This window comes from Sorex araneus, chromosome 6 (assembly GCF_027595985.1).
Source record: "Sorex araneus isolate mSorAra2 chromosome 6, mSorAra2.pri, whole genome shotgun sequence".
NCBI lineage: Eukaryota > Metazoa > Chordata > Mammalia > Eulipotyphla > Soricidae > Sorex > Sorex araneus.
Genome location: NC_073307.1, coordinates 165,906,468 through 165,921,959, shown reverse-complemented (window position 1 = coordinate 165,921,959; position 15,492 = coordinate 165,906,468). Strand labels below are relative to the sequence as shown.

Genomic DNA, 15,492 nt, shown 5'->3' with positions numbered 1-15,492 from the left:
GGGCTGGCTTGCACCAGAGCTAACACCCAAAGCAGCTAGAAGCGCAACTAAAATGTTTCAGCAGTGGCCTGGTATAAGGGTAGTGTTTTCCTGAGAAAAGGAACCCAAAAAACGCCATCTAAATCACTTAATTAAACTGAAGGTTCGGCAGGCTGAGTATGCTCTGCAGACCCAGGAGGCCTGGCGGGGTGGGGGGATCCCTGGCACCACACGGGGTGCCCAGAGAGGGAGCAGTCCCTGAGCACTGCCAGCCATGGTCCAAAGTGAACAGGAACGAAAACCAATTCACTTCGTATCGTTTCAAGTTCAGACTTTGGGCCCCAAAGAGACAGGACGGCAGAGACGGCATTTGCCATGCACGTACTCAGTGGACCCCGGCACCCCACATGGTCCCCCAAGCATAGCAGGAGTGATCCCTAAGCACAGAGCCAGGAGTAAGCCCTGAGCACCGCTGGGTGTGGCCCCCAAAAAAACTATTTTTCATTTTACCAAGTTCAGTCTTTGCATGTGAGAACTACACCGTCCCTCCCCACTGCCGAGGAGCCCCAGGGTCCTGCCACCGACATGGCATGCTGGAAAGAGCCTTTCACCCACAGCAACCCCCAAGCTGTGGTTTCAAACAGTGTCAAGGGTTGGGGCTGGTTCAGAGGCAAAAGTTCCTGCCTTGCAAGTGTGACACCGCGGGTTCACTGCCCGGCGCCAGCCTGCCCGGATGCGACCGGCCAGCACCAGCGCGGACACTGCGGCAGCTACAGAAGGGAAGGGAAGGGAAGGGGGAACAGAGCGAGAAACAACAGCAGTTCAGAGTTATGTGTGGAGCTTTTTCTTCCTGAGGCCGGAGCAAACAGTACAGCAGGGAGGGCGTTTACCTTGCATGCAGCCAGCCCAGGTTCGATCCCCAGCATCCCACATGGCCTGAGAACTGCCAGGAGTGATTCCTGAGTGCAGAGCCAGGAGTAACATTGCCAGGTGTGGCCCCAAATCCTAATCCGCTCCCCCCGCCACCCCGAAAAATAGAAGTATTTTCTTCTCTTGGGCCAGGGAGACAATATGCTTGCCTTGCAGTGTCTTGTTCCAGTTTCTACCCCCAGCATCTCACACAGGTTCCTCTAATTCGCCAGGAGCCATCCTTGAGCACTGAGCCAGGAGTAAACTCTGAGCACAATTGTGTGTGGCCCTCCCTCCCCAAAAACAACTTTATTTTAGGGTTTTAGCGTCACCCACATTCAACGATGCTCAGGGCCCTGCACTCAGAATTACTCCTGATGGCGCTCAGGAGTTAAGCACCCTACCTGCTATACTTCTCCACAGCGCTTCCCAAAAAAATTTAATTAAATCAACAGTTTTTCAGGAGCCAGGGAAGATCTGGAAGCGCTAAGGTGTATGCGATGATGCGGAGGTCCCCAGTCTCAGCCTGATGCCACACGGCCCCAAACACTGCGTCCTGGGGACCAGGAGGGGTGCGTGTGACCCTCACCCAGCACTGCAGGCTGTTGTGAGCAATAAGACTCTTGCCCCCGAGTTTTATTTTTCTCGTCTCATCACAAATGTCCAGAAATAGGGCCCAACATCCATACTCCAGTGACCCAAATGCACCCGGGCCAGCACTCCGTGAAGCTGGGTTTCTCGGCCTCTGCCCTCTGCTCTCTGGCTCCTGTCTGTGCTGGGGTTCGCTGTCCTGACCTCTGTCCTCTAGGCGCCAGCCTCGCAGGTGAAACGCCAGAGTGCATCTAGACACCATGAAGTTTCTTTTCTTGGGCCTGTGAGACAGGGCAGGGGTTGGATCCCAGGTGCCATGCACCCTGCCCCCCCCCCCCAAATATTACTCCCCAGCCTGGAGGGCCCAGCTGGGCCGGCACAAGGAATCCCACCCGGAGAGGCCTAGTCAGGAAGCCCAAAACCTTCTGGGGTGACAGGGCTGGGTATGGAACCCCGCCCTCATGTATCTAAGACAACCACGTCCCCGACCCTGAGGCTTCTTTGGCGCCAGAAGTCACTACCACTCCCCGCTGAGATCAGCACTGGATTCGAGAGGAAGTCAAAGCGACAACCATGGGGTCCAGCGAGACTGAAGGGGGTGAAGGCTCCTGCCCATGCATACAGCCGACCTGGCCTCCATCCCTGGCAACCCCATATGATACCCTGAGCACTGCCTGAAATGATCCCTAAGCAGAGTCAGGAGTAAGCCCGGACCACAGCCAGGTGCGGCCCCAAATCCCCAAACAAACAAAAAACAATCATTTATGGCTCTCACGGTGAAAGAAGCTATTTGACAAGAAGCCAAATCTATTTTCTGAGCCCACCCACCCCAGTGACGGGTCCAACACTGCTCTGCCCACACAGGCCCCAGGGAGGGGGGGCATGCCCCAGAGGGGGGCAGGGGAAAAGTGGGGGGGTCAGGAGGGGGAGAGGGAGGGGGAGAGGAAGAGAGAGGGAAAGAGCGAGCGCCAAACCACACACAGAGCCTGCACTCCTGAAATAAACAGCGCCCAGTCGGAGCTGCACCGCATCACCAGCGTCATTTATTCTTCGGCAAACACTGTTCAACTTCAGACCAACACAGGCGCTCCCCCTGCTCCCCCCTACCCTGCCAGGAGAGACCCCTGAGTGCAGGAGTGCGCACCGCTGGGTGTGGTCCAAGAAACGCCCGGCCCCAGTCGCGCAGCTGATCAAACCCAGTTTCTCCTGGACACTAACACCAGTCCCGACAACCGACGCCGTGGAGAGGGGAAAGAGCCCGGCCCGCCGCCGGCCCTCGGCAAACCGGCGCGCTCCGGGCAAGGGCCGGACCTGGTCAAGCCTCCCTCCGCCGCCGCCGCCACTCGCGACTCCCCTTTGCTCCCCACACCCCGAGCCGCCCGCGCGTCTCTCTCGGAGCAGCCCCGCGCGCTCGGGCCCCGGAGCGGCCGGGCGGGCTCCGCGCAGGGCGGCGGCGAGCGCTCGGGGGAGCGGCGGCCGCACCCGCCGGAGAAAGTTCCCGTCACCTGCCCCGGGGCCGGCGGCGCCCGCGGAGCGCGCCAGTCCCGAGAGCACGTCGGGGCCCCGCTCCCCCGGCCGAACTCGGGGCTCCCCACGAGCAGCCCCACCGCGGAGGCGGCGGCGGCGCCGCGGGACCGGCCCAAGGTCACGGAGCCGGAAAGCGGCGCGCGCGGCCCGGCCCGCCCGGCCCGTCCGGCCCGCCCGCCCCGGCCCGGCCCGGCTCGGCCCCGGCCCGGGGCTCCCGGGCCGCCCGCTGCCCACCGGCTGCCCACCGGCCGCGTGACCTTGAGTGCGAGACGGCAGCCCCCGTCCCCCGCGAGTCGCCGAGGGGGTCCCCGGCCCGGGACCGCGACGGGGGTCCCGTCCCCGGCCCGCGCCCGGGCGCATGACCGGCCGCTCCGCACTCGCCGCCGGGCCCGCCGGAGCCGCCCCAAGTTCGGGACGTGCCGGGACCCGGCCGGGCCGGGGGCGGGCGCCCGCCACACAACTTGGTCCCCGGCGCGGCGGCCGCAACAATGGCCGAGCCCAGGCCGGGCCGGGCCGCCGCCACCGGACACGCGCGCGGGCCGAGCGGGACAAGTTGTCCGCGGGCCGGGCCGGGGCCGCGGCGGGGTCCGGGCCGGCCGGGGGGCCGCGAAGTTCGCCGCGGCCCCGAGCCGGCAGGGCGGGGAGCGCCGCCAGCACCTCCCGGGCCGCCGGGCAGCGAATTCCGGGGGGGAGGGGAGGGGACCGGGACGCTCCCTCCCGCGCCGCCGAGCCCGCGCGACGGGCCCCGCCGGCCGCCCGCGCCGCGCAGACCCCGCGCCCGGACCCGCGGGGGAGACAGCCCCGCCCCCGGCCCCCCCCTTACCTGGAGGTGCCCGCGACCCGCCGCTAGTTGCACTCAGGCGGGAAACGCGCTCACCGACACCATCAGCAAAGCGCCCAAGATGGCGGACGTATCCAGCAGGCCTTGAGTTCCCCCTGCCCGCCCTCGGGCCGTCTCGCAGCCAATAGCGGCCCTGTCCCCACCCCCAGGTGCACGCTTATTGGCCTTGCTTCCCCTCCCCCTGCAACCTATTGGGTAGCCTAGCGACCCAGCCGCGCCCCCTCCGATTGGCCCGCAGAGTCAGTCAGTCAAGCGCGAGGGACGCATTCTTTCCCATGGAGTTAATAAACGCGGAGTCTAGGACCCAGAAGCCTAGAGAAACAGTTCAGAAACCGGCAGCCACCTGGCCGGGTCCCCCCGACGCCGTAGCAACAGCTGGGCCTCCGCTTGACAGACACATGTGCCCGCCAATCCGACAGCCAGTACTTTTTAAAACTACAGAGAGCCAAACCAATCGTGGCCGTGGAACTGGGGGAAGCCGTCGGGGAGCCAATGGGGCAGCGGGACGGACGCGGGGCGGGCGGCAGCCGGGGAAACCGGCGGTGACGTGCGCCACAACACAGTCCGCGCCCGGAAGTTGCGCGGTACGGGGGGAGTAGCTCAGGCGGCAGAACGTCCGGTTAGCGTGTGGGTGGTAGCGGGATCGGTTCCCGGGCTCTCCACGACCAAGTTTTTAGGAAAAAGCGCGGGACTTGGTCTCCACCTAATCGAGGTACTGCAGGCCCAGGACTGTCAGAGGAAGAGAAAATGCAGCGTGTTTAGGGGGTTCGCTTCCCCCCCCAAGTACCGGGATCCCCAGTGTCTGTGCAGGACGCCTTCCTCCCCGATTCTGCGCTTGGCGGCAACGGTGTGTCTCCCATCCTTTAGGGCCGCTCGTCCCCATAGTGCCAGCTTGTCCTGAGGCCACCCCAGGAGAATACACACCATGGTGACTGCGCCTGTCCCAAAAGCGACAGCGACGCCACCTCCCGGATGCTCAGCATCACCCCTGCCCACCCTTGGCACCAGCCCAGCGACCTGAGGCCCGACCACCTACTCTTGGAGCACCTAGGGCATGGGCCGGGCGGGGGGTGGGGGGCGTCGGAGTTGTTCCCATGTGTCGACCCAGGGCCCGGGCTTGCCCCTCTCCGCCCTCCCAGGGGTTCATTGCAGGCGACACCCCCGCTGTTTTACAGATGAGATCCAGAAAGCACGCAGAGACCCTGTCTGCTGATCTTGTCTGGGGCGCCCCAGTTCTTATCTGTAAAGGACTCATCATAATGGCTGCAGGGTGTCACGCAGCTGCCCCCGATGCCCAGGGGCCCCTCAGCTGGCCACTCAGCTGGCTGGGAGCAAGGTCTGGGAGAGGCTGGGTGCAAGAGTCCCCAGGGCGGGGCGCAGCGCCGGGCAGAGCCCAGAACTGAGGCTGAGATCGAGTGGGGGAGGGGCGGGGAAGGGGCAAGTCAAGCTTTATGCCGGGGCAGGGAGGTGACCTTGGGGGCAGGGAAGGGCGTGGCCCGGGCTGGCCAGACTTGCAGAGAGGAGCACTGGGCGGTGCTACAGGGCCAGGGAGCCTGGGAGCCGCCGCAGGGAAGCCCCAGGTCAGGAGCTGAGGCCTGGGAAAGCCGGGCGTGGGCAGGAGGCAGCTAGGACCCGGCCCTGCCCTCCTGGGGCCCAGCCACCCACCCATCCCCTATGCCTACACCCTGACTCACCCAGCATCAAAGGACTTGCCAGCCAGCGCCTTCCTCAGTCGCCTCTGTCCCGACTGACGTGGGTCCCAGGGCTCTATGCCCTCTGATTAAATGAAATGACACAGTACCTCACCCAACATAAGTGGTCCCCAAGTCTCCAATTATACCGAGCCCCTAAGCTAGCTGGAAGGGTGGAAGTCACAGGGGGCTTCCTGGGGGCAATGTCTGAACTTAACCCACCCTGAGGGCCAGAGGGAGCCCTTCAGACAGTGATCCTGATGCTGTACACTGGCTGAGCCGTCTTAAAACTTTAACACAGGGCCACTTTCTTTTTTCTCTGAAAACTTTTGTGGAATTTTTGTTTGCTTAGTTTTGGTTTTTGGATCCCACTCAAGTGGTGCTTAGGGCTCTGTGCTCAGGGACGCTCCTGGTGGGCTTGGGGAAACATATATACTGTTGAAGATTGAATCTGAGTTAACTGCATGGCACGCTCCTTCCCCACTATACTATATGGCTCTTGGAATTTATTTTGAATGTTTAAATGTTCGATCCCTTGCATACGGCCAACCCCGGTTTGATCCCCGGCACCTCATATCGTCCCCTGAGCACCCCCAGGAGTGATTCCTGAGTGCAGAGCAAGGAGTAACCCCTGAGCATCAACAGGAGTGGTCCTACCAAAAAAAATTAAATTAAAAATATATATGATGGGACTGGAGCAATAGCACAGCAGGTAGGGCATTTGCCTTGCACACCACCGACCTGAGTTTGATTCCCAGCATACCATATGGTCCCTTGAGCACCGCTAGGAGTAATTCCTGAGTGCAGAGTCAGGAGTAACCCCTGTGCATTGCCAGGTGTGACCCAAAAAGCAAAATAAAATAGATAGATAGATAGATAGATATGAATCTTGGGGTTGGAACGATAGCACAGTGGGGAGGGCATTTGCCTTGCATGCGGCCAACCAGGGTTCAATGCCCGGCATCCCATATGGTCCCCCAAGCACCGCCAGGATTGCAATTCCTGAACACAGAGCCAGTAGTAACCCCTGAGCGCAGAGCTAGGGGTAACCCCTGAGCATTGTTGGCTGTGACGCTCCCCTGCTTCTTTTAAGCCTATATATATATATATATATATATATATATATATATATATATATACATGAATATATATATATGAATATATATGAATCTTTTCAGACTTGTTCCGCAGTAGAATGGAGAAAAGTAGATTGAGCCCTGCACACCCGTCACCTCCGTGCGTACTCCTTAACTTCTAGGGACAAACACGAGAACTGACAGATTTTCACTCTATCAAGTAATGACTATTTTTAAATTCCATTTACTATTTCCATATCTCAGCAGAGAAAGCCCCTTTTAGCAGCCTAGACTGCGATTGGGCTAGCGCGTAGGAAGGAAAGACGCCCCCCTTCTTGCTCAGAGGTCCCGGCGTGGGGCTCCCCTGGGCCCCCAGGAGTGGGTATGGCTGGCACTGCCCGGGCAGGTGCCCTTGGGGGCAGAAGGGCCCGTTTCCGTGTGGGAAAGTAACTGTTTCTCTCTCTCCTGCATGAAGATTCAGTCTGGGCTGGGAAGCCGGGGAGGGGGGATCCCCCGGGTGCTGATGGCTTGGGAGCTGGAGGCTGATGGGCAAAGACAGAGAATCTGGGGGAGGTGCAAGGGGGTGGGGGAGCAGGACTTCCAGGGTCAAATGGGGTTCTGGATGAGGGGAGGAGGGGGGGGCTGGGCTGTGGGGCTCAAAGGTCGAGCTCTGCTGAAGGAACCCGGTCCTGTACCCCACATCCTACCCAGCCCGGTGCTGCCCGGCCCAGCTGTCCTAGACCCCGGAATGAGCAGAGCTAATAGCTGACCTTGAACGGGGCCAGCGGGTGAGAGAAACCAAAGCAGTGGCGCCCCCGCAGAGGGGAGAGGACGGGAAGGGCCTGTGACTGTTTGGGTCACACTGCAGAGCATCCAAGGGCCAATGAGGAATGCGGAAGGAATAAGGGGATGAATGAATGAATTTCTCCCTCCGCCCGGCTGTGTTTCTCCCTCCCTACCTAGGCTACCGACTCCCACCTAGACAATAGTCCACCAGCTTCCTCATCTGAGACACAGATACCTCCTCCTCCAGGAAGCCCCCCCTGCATTCCTGTCTGAAGAAATGGGCCCCAGAGATAGTACAGGGTGAAGGAATTTGCCTTGCACAGAGCCCCCACTGGCCTGATCCCAACCCCCAGATACGCTTCCCCAGGCACCGCCAGGAGTGTCCCTGAACACTGCAGGGCATGACCCCCAAAGCAGCAAACGCCTCCAAGAACCTGGCACCCTGGGCCCCAATATCTCTCCCACACAGGGCCGAGGGAGGGGCCCCCAGCCTAATCTCCAGGGTGCGGCCAGCCCAAGCCGCCTTAGTGCTGACAGCTGCTCTAGCGCCCCCTACAGGCACCCGTGGCAGAAACGTCCGTCCCAGTGACCTGGGCCTCAGATGGCAGATGGTGGGTGGCGTCGAGGGGACCCTCTCCCAGGCCCTCCGCAGGCACTGGGCAACAGGACCAGGAGACGGACAGTGGTATCTTCTGAAGCCAAAATCCGCTTTCCTGGGCACCCGGCCCAAGCAGAGACAAGCCTGGGGGCTCCAGGCGTGGTGAGGACAGGGGACCCTTCCCCCAGCCCTGAGCGGCGTGGCCTGGGGCAGGATGGCGCCTCTCCCTACTCAGACGGGCCACTGCGGGCATTTGGCCAAGAGGGGGCGCTGCCCCCACCTCCCGGGAGAAGGGACGGGCTGGTTGGAGATATGCGTGTGGGCGTGGGGGGTGACACAGAGCCCAGACCCCATCTGCAGGGGAGCTCGAGTTCCCTGGGGGTGCCCAGGGTCAGTGTCCAGCGCTGTTACTCTGCACTGTCCTGCCGTGAGCTTCCAGCTTCCAGCAGTGCCCGCGCCCGGGGGAGCAGCAGCCTGAAGACGGCGGGGCAGGTGTGACCGGCTGGGCAGTGTGTGGAAGCCCAGTCACCCCCACACACACACAGTGGTCACTGCCAGGCCAGACGGCGGGGGGGAGGGGGAGTTCTTCCAGATGTTCCCATAGCGTCTCCGCCCCCCTCAATGTGCGACTGGCCATCCTTGCTCGCACCCCGAGTGCCCCTTCCTGCAAGGGCACCACCTCCGTGCTCACCATTACTTATTTCCCAGCTGCTCCCAAGGATGGGGGACCAGGCTTGATCCCCGACTGGGCACCAGCAGAGGCCTGCAGGGATGGGCGGGGGGGGGCAGGGGCACCCCGCCTCCCCATCCGGTAGCCCTTTCCCCGCTGATGCCCGGGCCGGTGGCTCGGGAGGGCGGGGCCCCGCTGTCCACTCCCTGGGGATGCAGGACTGGGAGGCACACGGGGCAGGAAAGAATGGCAGTGACGCTTACGAAACACGAGCTTTATAAATACTTCCTCTGTACAGTGTCCCCACCCGGCCCGCCCCTCACACCCCAAGTGTCCGGTGAAGCTCCAACTCTCTCTCTTAAGTCATAAAATATATTTTTTTTCTTTCCGTATTTAAAACTATGTACAGCGGCGGGCGGGCGGTCAGGACGAGTCCGTGCAGGGTGACGGCGGGGGTGGGAAGAGGCGGAAGTAGCTGCGCTCGGTGGCGGGGGATGGCGGGCAGCTGTCCTCCGCCGACAGGTACTGGCTGTGGGGCGTGGGCGGTGGGGGGTAGGGGTCCGAGTCGGAGTTCAGGTCCAGGTAGTACTTGCTGCCCTTCCAGCGGCTGGCGCTGTGGTCGCTGTCACACACGTCTGTGCTACAGGGTGTGGTCGGGGGCGCCGCGCCCCGCATGATGTATGGCCTGGGTGTGGAGGGGGGGGACAGGAGAGGTGAGAAGCGGGCCTAGGAGTCCCGCAGCCCCCAGGCACCTCCCAGACCCCAGGACCCATGTCCAAAGGGGCTCACAAGCCGTCGGGAGCTTCTGCGTGGAAAGTGCCAGAAGCCGGACCACCTTCCCTATGTCCCTATGGCACTGCTGGGATAGGTCGGCGGGCACATGCCCACAGGGACACCTCCCTCGTGGCCCCAAGGCCGGAAATCCGGATGAGGCCGGTACCGTACGGCAAACACAGGCGTCTGGAGCATTACAGAGGTCACGGGCCGAGGAAGGAAGGGCCCCTACAGGCCGGCAGAGACTAAGGGGGCTGGCGGGGCCAGGACAGCGCCCTGGGCACAAAGGGGTAACGCCACGTCTGCAGTCCCCAGAAGCGGCCACCAGGGGGCAGGCGGCGCCCCCACGCTTGTGTCCACAGGCGCCCCGCCGGGTGGGCAAAGCCGCAGTTCACCTTCAGCACCCCACAATGCCCGGGGTGCCGTGACAAACCCCCACCCACCGCGCCACCTGCTCTCAGGGAGGGGAGTGGCCACCCCGGAATGGACAAGTGGGCGAAGGGAGTGGGGGGCATTCAGGGGCTCGGGAGGGCACCAGGAAAGACAGGAATGACCACTCAGCAACGACACCAGGGCCAGGCAGGAGGGGTGGACGCAGTGCACTCGGACCCCGAGTCCGTTCTCCCAGTGGGCCAGGTCGGGGGGATCCAGGCACCCCCTGGGCTCCCGGGAGCCCTGGCGGGTCAGCGTCCTGCGGGGTACCTGTAGGGCCTGGCGGGCGCGGGCACGCTGGCGGGGTAGAACACGTCCGCGTTGTACAGGGAGGGGTCAGTGGCGGGGGACGGCGGCGGGTTCAGGACCTGCAGGAGGAAGCGATGACCAGCCTGAGGCCCCCATGCGCCCGAGCCTGCACCCGGGGCCAGCACGGCCGCAGCCCCGGGGCCTCCTACCAGGCGCCCTACCCCACTCTACCCCACCTCGCACCCGCACTGCTGCGCTGGCCTCTGCGGGTCCCTGTCCGCTTGTCCCCGTGGGGTGCCCGCCGGACCCGCCTCCGGCCTCCCGGGGTGACCCCCTCCAGGCCCGCGCTGGGAAACTGCGGCCAGCGCACACTAGCTGCGGGGCCAGAGACCCCTAGAGGCCACTGAGGGAAGTGACCCCAGGGGGCCCTGCCCCCACCGCCGGCCGGCCGCTCCTCTCACTGCGCAGGCGCAGGCCCTGGCGCGTCCATCTAAAAATAGCGCGCCCACCCCTGCCCGGCTGCTTTGGGGGCGCTGAGGCTGTTCTAAAATTAGCACGAGCGCTGGCGCTTATCTGCAAACACGCTCCGCGGGCAAACGGTGCTGTGGGAATTACATAAAAGCCCAGGGCGGGCCCCGCGCCCCACACAGTGCTCCGGGGATGGGCCCGCTCCCCGCACCGTGCTCCCCTGGGCGGCCCCGCTCCCCGCACTGTGGGGAGGGACAGGCCCGTTCCTGACCCCCCCAACTCCACCTCTGCAGGGAAGGGCAGCGTCAAAGGCTCGGGGGCGTGGGGGCTTCGCCTGGTTGGAGGCCACACGTGGCAGTGCTGAGGGGCCGGGTGGTAAGGGGGTCACACCAAGTCTCGGGCATGAGAATGTTGGACCCCATTTCCTGTCCCTGACCGGAGCAGGGCCTGGAGCCTCTCAGGGACTCAGTTCCCCTCCCCAGGCCAGACGGACAAGGGATGATGCCCAGAGGGAGGGGTGCAGCCTGGCCCCAGGGGACAGGGAACCTGGCGCGGGCACACAGATAGGCGGCCCCGGGTGGGCGCGGGCTGGTGATGCTGGGGGGGGCCCACACCGGAGTGTTCTTCCCAGTTCTAGACTGTTCTAGATTGCAGCACCCGCAATGCTAAGGGCAGCTTCTTCTGAACAAAGCAGGGGCCGTTAAGAGAAAGTCAGTTTGCACCAAATGGACCCCTGAGCACTGCTGGAGTGGCCCTTCCCAACCCCCCAGGCCCCCCAAAAAATAGCGCTGACAGGGCTGGAGGGGAGGGGAGCAGCCACCCGCCCCTGTCTGCAGCAGCAGAACAGTCTAGAAAGGGCGCAGCCGCAGCGTCCACTCACCGGCGGGTACAGCGTGGCCTTGGTGCTGGAGGAGCTGCTGGACGAGGCCCCCGTGACGTGGTTCCGGTCGTAGGGGGGCGCCCCGCCCCGGCCCCCCATCAGGCTCACCGAGCTCATCATGGACTTGCCACAGGAGATGCCTGCGGGGGTGTGAGCGGAGGTCAGGGGGCGCCGCACACCCCTCCCCTGCATCTGCGCGGAGGGCCCTGCGGACGGCAGAGGCCGGGCAGAGGCCACCCCTCCAGCTCGGGACACTGCCGCACGGACACCCGGTCCCACCACGAGCCCCAAGGGTGGCATCATCGTGTGCGGGCGCTGGAGCACTTCAGGCCGAGGCCCGGGCCCGGCTCCTGGTGGGCCGCATCCTCTGATCACTGTAACCTTGTGGCCACAGCCCAGACCACGCGGGGGACAAGCTGCCGGCCAGACCCGGTGACCCTTCCAGCTCCCCAAAGGGCTCAGCTGCCCCCCACATCCTCTCGGGCACATGCGAGTCTGAGGACCACTCAGGGCAGGGCCCACCGGACAGCAAGAGTGGGGGGGCAGCAATCGTGCGGCGGACAAGGTGTTTGCCTTGCACGCAGCGACCCTGGGTGGGTCCCCCGAGCCCGCCAGCAGTGATCCCCGAGCTCAGAACCAGGAGGCCCAGAGCACCGCGGGGTGTGGTCCCCCATGACACAACAGAAACAAGCAACAACAGCAAAAGTTGAGTTCCACGGGGTCATCCCACACCTTCAAGGGCACAGTCACGGCAAGAGCCATGGGATGGCAGATGAGGCATTTGTCTTTCATGTGGCCAAGCCGGGTCTGAGCCCCAGCACCGCAGAGGGTCCCCTGAGCACTGCCAGGAGAGATCCCTGAGTGCAGAGACAGGAGAAGCTGCGAGCACCACACACACACACACACACACACACACGGTGGGGTGGAGGGGGTGGACAGAAGCTGCAAGCACCCCTACACACACACACACACACACGGTGGGGTGGAGGGAGTGGACAGAAGCTGCAAGCACCCCTATACACACACACACACACACACACACATACACACACACACCACACACACACACACACCTGGGGAGTGGACAGAAGCTGCAAGCACCCCTACACACACACACACACACACACACACACACACACACACACACACATGGTGGGGTGGAGGGAGTGGACAGAAGCTGTAAGCACCCCCTACACACACAAACACACACACACACATACACACACACCACACACACACACACACACGGTGGGGTGGAGGGAGTGGACAGAAGCTGTAAGCACCCCTACACACACAGACACAGACACAGACACACACACACACACACACACACACACACAGGGTGAGGTGGAGGGAGTGGACAGAAGCTGCGAGCACCACACACACACACACACACACCCGGGGTGGGGCGGAAGGAGCGGCCCAGCTGGAGCTGTGCTGTGACACCGCCGTGCTGAGGACGCAGGTGCCAAGCACGGCTCCGGGAGAGACTGGCGACCCCCGCCATGAGGTAGTAACAACGCTTGCCCGGTGCACAAATGCACAACTGACAAGGCCAGGCGTGAGCAAGCTGCCCTGTGCGTCTAACCAGGGCCACGTGCAGGAGGCGACGGGCAGTGTCTGTGAGCCGGGGGGTGCCGAGCGATCACAGCGCCTGCCACACGCACAGCCCCGCCTGGCTGCCCCGTCCGGGGTCCGCTCCCCCCGCCCACCTGCCGAGGCCCCGCAGGCCACGAACTCCTACCTGGGAAGGGGCCGTGCTGTGCGCCGCCGGGGGCTATGAAGTTGAGGGGCACGTGGGGGGCCGCGCTGACGTACTCGTGCGGGAAGGGCCCCGTGGCCCCTGAGTAGCGCTGGCACACCACGCGCTGGCACACGAAGTAGACGCCCCCCATGACGAAGAGGGAGAGGATGATGCCGACCACCGGCCCGATGGCGCTGCCGTGCACGGGAACGTCGTCGGCCGGCGGCTTGATCTCTGCAGAGACGGGGACAGCAGGGAGACATGCTGGGGGCGGGGGGGGGGACCCACAGAGCTCCCGGGGCGGGGGGCGCCCAGCCAGGAACACGAGCGCCGGGCCGGGCGCGGGGCTGCCCAGGTACCCCCAAGCCTTCTGGGGATGCACCGTGGACCCCTGGACCACGGCTGGCTGACGGCCGAGCACAGGCCCAAGGCTGGACACCAGCCCGGCGGCCCCGCGCAAGGAAGCCCTGGGGCCCTCCAGGGTCAGCACCGCCAGGAGGTCCTCCCTGACTGCCCTTGTGGCCCTGTATCCCTACTCAGAGCCGGCAGGCTGTGTGCGTGCACACGCGCATCCACTCACTCCTGGCCCGGGTGGGAATGGATCCCCCCAGCCCCCAAAACTCTCATCCTGACACCTGGCAGATGCCGTGCCAGGAAGATGATGCTGGGCCTCTGTGCTTCTGTTCCCGCTGGCCGCCGCCTCCTCCTCCGGGAAGCCCTCCTGCCTCTCCCCGGGCCGAGGACTCTCTGCACCCCTGGCCCCAGAGGTTTCTGCTCACCACACATGAGTTCATCGGAGCCATCCATGCAGTCGGGGAAGGAGTCGCACTGCTGCTTGATGAGCACGCACTGGCCGCTGCTGCAGCGGAACTGGTTGGGCAGGCAGCTGGCTGCAGGGGTGCGGGGGTGGGGGCCACGTCAGAGGGGCCCCAACTCTGCCCCCTGAGCCAGACCCAGCAAAGGTCTGGGTGCTGAGTACAGAGCAGACGTGGGGGGCTTTCTGGGGCTGGGTGGGAGTGACCCCGCAGAGCCAGCCCCCGCTCCCTGTCCCGTGGTCCCTGGCCACTGGCAGCGGGGAGCTGGAGGGGCACAGCGCCAGGTAGCGGAGGTCCCGACCCCCAGCAGGGGAGGGGCGGGGAGGGGCCAGGGGCCAAGCACACTCCAGCTAAGAAGGCACCTGGCCCCAGAGGCAGAGGGGCCCATGGCACACACAGAGCCACCTGCCAGCCAGATTTGTTCTTTTTTTTTTTTTTTTTTGCTTTGTGGGTCACACTGGCGATACTCAGGGGTTACTCCTGGCTCTGCACTCAGGAAGTAATTCCTGGCAGTGCTGGGGGACCATATGGAATGCTGGGAATCGAACCTGGGTCAGCCGCGTGCAAGGCAAACGCCCTATCCACTGTGCTATCGCTCCAGATCCTTTTTTCTTTTTTATTTTTTTGCAGATTTGTTCTAGAAGCTTCCCACCCATCCTGCTCTAAGAACAGGAGCCTGCAGTCTCCCGGGGGTTGGTTACGCTCCTGAGACACAGGCGGGCCGCTGAGGCAGTTTCAGGAGGCTGGCTGTCGTGGGGAGAGCCTCAGACTGGGACCAACACCCCACCCCGCGTGGCCTCAGAGTCTCTGTAGAGAGGGTGGTTGGGGTTTGGCCTTCGAGGCTCGGCCACGCCAGGACCAGCTACAATTGAGAAGTAAGAGCATGTGGGTGCATGGCCACTTCCAGAGTCTCCGTTACAGCCTCGACTGCAGTCATGGTGGCCCTGAGCACCACCAGGTGTGTCCCTGGAGGGCCCTGAGACCTCCGGGGGCGGTGCTGGAGGGCCCGAACAGCTCTGAATCCTTGGGACCATCTTGCCGAGCTGCTCTAGTCTGGGGATGGTCCCAGGGCCCCTAAAGATGCTCAGGAGAGTCAAAAGAAACCCATTTTTGATCTGATGATGACATGGGTTTTGGTATCTTTGGCTAGGCATCTTTTGTGGTATGTTCCAAAAACCTGAACTTTTTGATTTGGGGCCACACTCGGCAGTGCTCAGGGCTTCCTCCTGGCAGCGCTCGGGGACCCTGTGGGATGCCAGGGATTGAACCCAGGTCAGCCACGTGCAAGAAAAATGCCCTGACTGTCGTACTACCTCTCAGTCCCCAAATCTGTAAAGCCCTTGACTGTACAGACCAGGAGGGGCTGGAGCGGGCAGAGCGGAAGCACTGGCTCTGCACGCAGCAGGTCTGGGCGTCCAACCCCGGCACTGCACGGTCCCCCGATGTGACCCCTGAGCAGAGC

General features: G+C 63.5%; 2 protein-coding genes across 8 annotated transcripts in view; both read right to left on the bottom strand.

Moving 5' to 3' along the window:
• The window catches only part of PPP6R3 (protein phosphatase 6 regulatory subunit 3), an 85,796-nt gene extending 81,854 nt beyond the window's left edge, over nucleotides 1–3,942 (bottom strand). For all 7 annotated transcript variants that reach the window (XM_055144111.1, XM_055144114.1, XM_055144112.1 and 4 more), the window contains exon 1: nucleotides 3,830–3,942. The gene's annotated coding sequence lies outside the window, so the exon portion shown is untranslated. The remainder of the gene's footprint in view (nucleotides 1–3,829) is intronic.
• A 5,044-nt stretch (nucleotides 3,943–8,986) lies between these two features.
• LRP5 (LDL receptor related protein 5) overlaps nucleotides 8,987–15,492 on the bottom strand; it is a 56,299-nt gene continuing 49,793 nt past the window's right edge. Inside the window, exons 19-23 of the mRNA XM_055141798.1 lie at nucleotides 13,995–14,105; nucleotides 13,216–13,449; nucleotides 11,472–11,611; nucleotides 10,145–10,242; nucleotides 8,987–9,353 (exon numbers count right to left, since the gene is read on the bottom strand). Coding sequence (XP_054997773.1) covers nucleotides 9,092–9,353; nucleotides 10,145–10,242; nucleotides 11,472–11,611; nucleotides 13,216–13,449; nucleotides 13,995–14,105 — 845 coding nt within the window. The 3' untranslated portion in view covers nucleotides 8,987–9,091. The remainder of the gene's footprint in view (nucleotides 9,354–10,144; nucleotides 10,243–11,471; nucleotides 11,612–13,215; nucleotides 13,450–13,994; nucleotides 14,106–15,492) is intronic.